This window comes from Stegastes partitus, unplaced genomic scaffold, assembly GCF_000690725.1.
Source record: "Stegastes partitus isolate 25-593 unplaced genomic scaffold, Stegastes_partitus-1.0.2 Scaffold771, whole genome shotgun sequence".
Lineage (NCBI taxonomy): Eukaryota > Metazoa > Chordata > Actinopteri > Pomacentridae > Stegastes > Stegastes partitus.
Genome location: NW_007578502.1, coordinates 116,224 through 118,889, shown reverse-complemented (window position 1 = coordinate 118,889; position 2,666 = coordinate 116,224). Strand labels below are relative to the sequence as shown.

The 2,666-nt window shown below is 43.2% G+C and overlaps 1 protein-coding gene across 1 annotated transcript in view; it reads left to right on the top strand.

The window, feature by feature from the left end:
* cubn (cubilin (intrinsic factor-cobalamin receptor)) overlaps positions 1–2,666 on the top strand; it is an 88,336-nt gene that overhangs the window by 1,937 nt on the left and 83,733 nt on the right. Inside the window, exons 3-7 of the mRNA XM_008291943.1 lie at positions 74–169; positions 260–298; positions 383–484; positions 1,685–1,788; positions 2,011–2,137. Coding sequence (XP_008290165.1) covers positions 74–169; positions 260–298; positions 383–484; positions 1,685–1,788; positions 2,011–2,137 — 468 coding nt within the window. The remainder of the gene's footprint in view (positions 1–73; positions 170–259; positions 299–382; positions 485–1,684; positions 1,789–2,010; positions 2,138–2,666) is intronic.

Here is a 2,666-nt window from a genome sequence, read left to right as displayed (position 1 = left end):
CGTGAGGCCACACTGCAGTAATATCTTTTCAAAATCTTTTTTTCAGCTTATCAATAATAATGTCTGATTTCAGATCAAAGTCAACAAAGATGACATTGACGACATTAAGTTTAATGGAGGAGCCATCCCCCCTGATATCACCAACAAGCTGCAGCAGCTCGATACCAAGGTGGGACACAGCTAGTTCCTCTTTCTCCATATTTTAAATCCGGTGTATAAAGCCACTGCCATACAACACATCTGCCATGTTTATTTTCAGGTGTCAACGCTTGAGACCAAAGTGTCGGCACTAGAACTGGTAAGACATTTACAAACGGTTTGTGTCGTGGCTCAGATCGATGCTCCACCACATGTCATGTGTTTCTCCTGTTTCCTCCTGCAGACCGTCCAGACCAAGTCCTGCAGCAGTAATCCCTGCCAGAACGGAGGAACATGTCTGAATTTATTAAACTCATACCACTGTGTGTGTCCCACCAACTGGGCTGTAAGTCCCACTGTATTTATGACATTAAGCAGGTGGTTATTACGGTCTCCTCTACTAAGTGTAGGCGTTGTTAAAGCAGCTGATTTTACTGGTATAGGTCCTTTATGAAATACCAATACCTAGTGAGTTTGTATTCTATATCTTGTTCAGAAACCTCTTTCTATTCGTGAGCTGCTGTAATGTTGTTTTCTTGTTTCTGTCTCTTCTTTTGTTTTTGCTTTTTTTATTAAATGCTGTCTGTAGAAGTCGGCCCTAGAAAAGCACCATATCAATGCAGCACTCTGAGACTTTAATCTTGTTTTATACACATCTCACTGGTGAGCATGGTTCCTGTATGGACCTCCAGACTGAGCCTGTTGTCAGTGTCACCTGATAATCATTCTGTGCTGGTAGAAAATACTCTGCTGGAATCACATATGTTTCACCTCTCCTCATGGAATGATTGTGACGATGTGATTTACTCTGGATAGATAAATTTATGCCTTCTCAAAACTTTATTGATATCACAATAAACATACGGTACATATCACAGTGAAACATTAAAGCAGTGAACTTTTACAAACTGTGTTCAGCCTTTAACTAAAGTGGAGGGACTGACCAACAGGATGAAGGGTTTTGTTTGAATTGTTCAACCTTAGTCAAATTTAATGAGAAATCACATATTGGAGGAGATTCTGTGCATCAGAAGGTCCAGTATTACTCTTTAAATGTTCCTCAGTCACTAATACTGAGTCTGGCCCCCTGACATGGATCAGTGTTCAGACATGGTGGCGTTCTGTCCATCAGCTGATTGATGGAGTCAGTGGGCAGGACGTCCCACTCTGCAGTCACATCCTGAAGTCAGACCTGGTTCCAGCTGCTAACTGGGACTCAGGATGTGATCACTGGACCTGGTCACAGTGATGACTGATGTGTAGAAATAGAAATAGAAGAGAAATGTGTCTGAAAACAACAATTATTCCAACTTCATGGGCAACATTGTGTATATAGATACAGACCAGGGATTGGAGTAAAAATGCAAAGACACAAAGAAAAAACTTCTTTGTGTCTTTGCATTTTTGCTTCAATCCTCATCTCATCTCATCTCATCTCATCTACACTGCTGCCCATAAAGTTGAAATACTGTTTGTCTCATCAGCAGTAAATATGTGAGGCTGATTCTTAACCAGATGTTTCTCCTTCTTTCCTGCTGTCTGTTAGGGTCCCGACTGTGCAGCTGATGTGAATGAGTGTCAGGTGTATTTGGGCACGTTGCAGGCTTGTCAGAATGGAGCAACCTGTGTCAACACAGCTGGATCATTCACGTACGTCTTCAGCCTCATCGTACACCCAGCTCCTCATGATGCACATAAGATATGAACGTTTCCCTGTTCAGTAAGGACAGGCCTGTCTGTGCCCAGCTGTATGGATCACACTCTTTCTGAAGTTCCTAGGATGGCTTTCACCAGAGATACCATGTTGAGAACCAGATGTTAATCTATGACAGCTGCCCTGACTCTGTCTGAATAATGTTTGTTTGTGTGCAGCTGCACCTGTTCTCCAGAATGGTCCGGGACTCTCTGCACTGTGCGCTATGATGACTGCAGGAACGCAGGACAGAACCTTTGTGTACATGGCATGTGTATTGACGCAGATCGGGTCGTAACTGGACAGGTACCGTGTCAAAAGTCCATTCATAAAGGGTTAGGGCTAGAAGCACTCTGAGACACGTTGCTGTGAAATGAGGTAATCCTGGATATGCTGCAGTCTGATGATGACACATGAAAGCCTGCAGAGAGGTCATTGGTCTGTGTGTCGTCTACGTAGCGCTCTGATATCAGGGTCGGGCCGGCTGATGCACACACCAACCTTCACCAGAACCATTAACTGCAGCTAATGGGCTCCAAAATATTTTCATTGTCAAAAGGGGATCACTCATATTAATCTAGATGTTTTAGGCTTAGCAGCTGTTGACATCGATGCATTCAGTCGTACTTTCTCAAACACAGCCTGAACTTGTGAAGCCACGTGCTGCTGACAATAAAAATACAATCATTCAGTTCAGTCTTATTCATATAGCACACACTTACAACACGTGTCATCTCGCAGCACTTAGTGGCGTCACGTACAAACCTTGGTACAAACCTGGGTATAAACCTTGGTACGAACCTTGGTATAAACCTTGGTACGAACCTTGGTATAA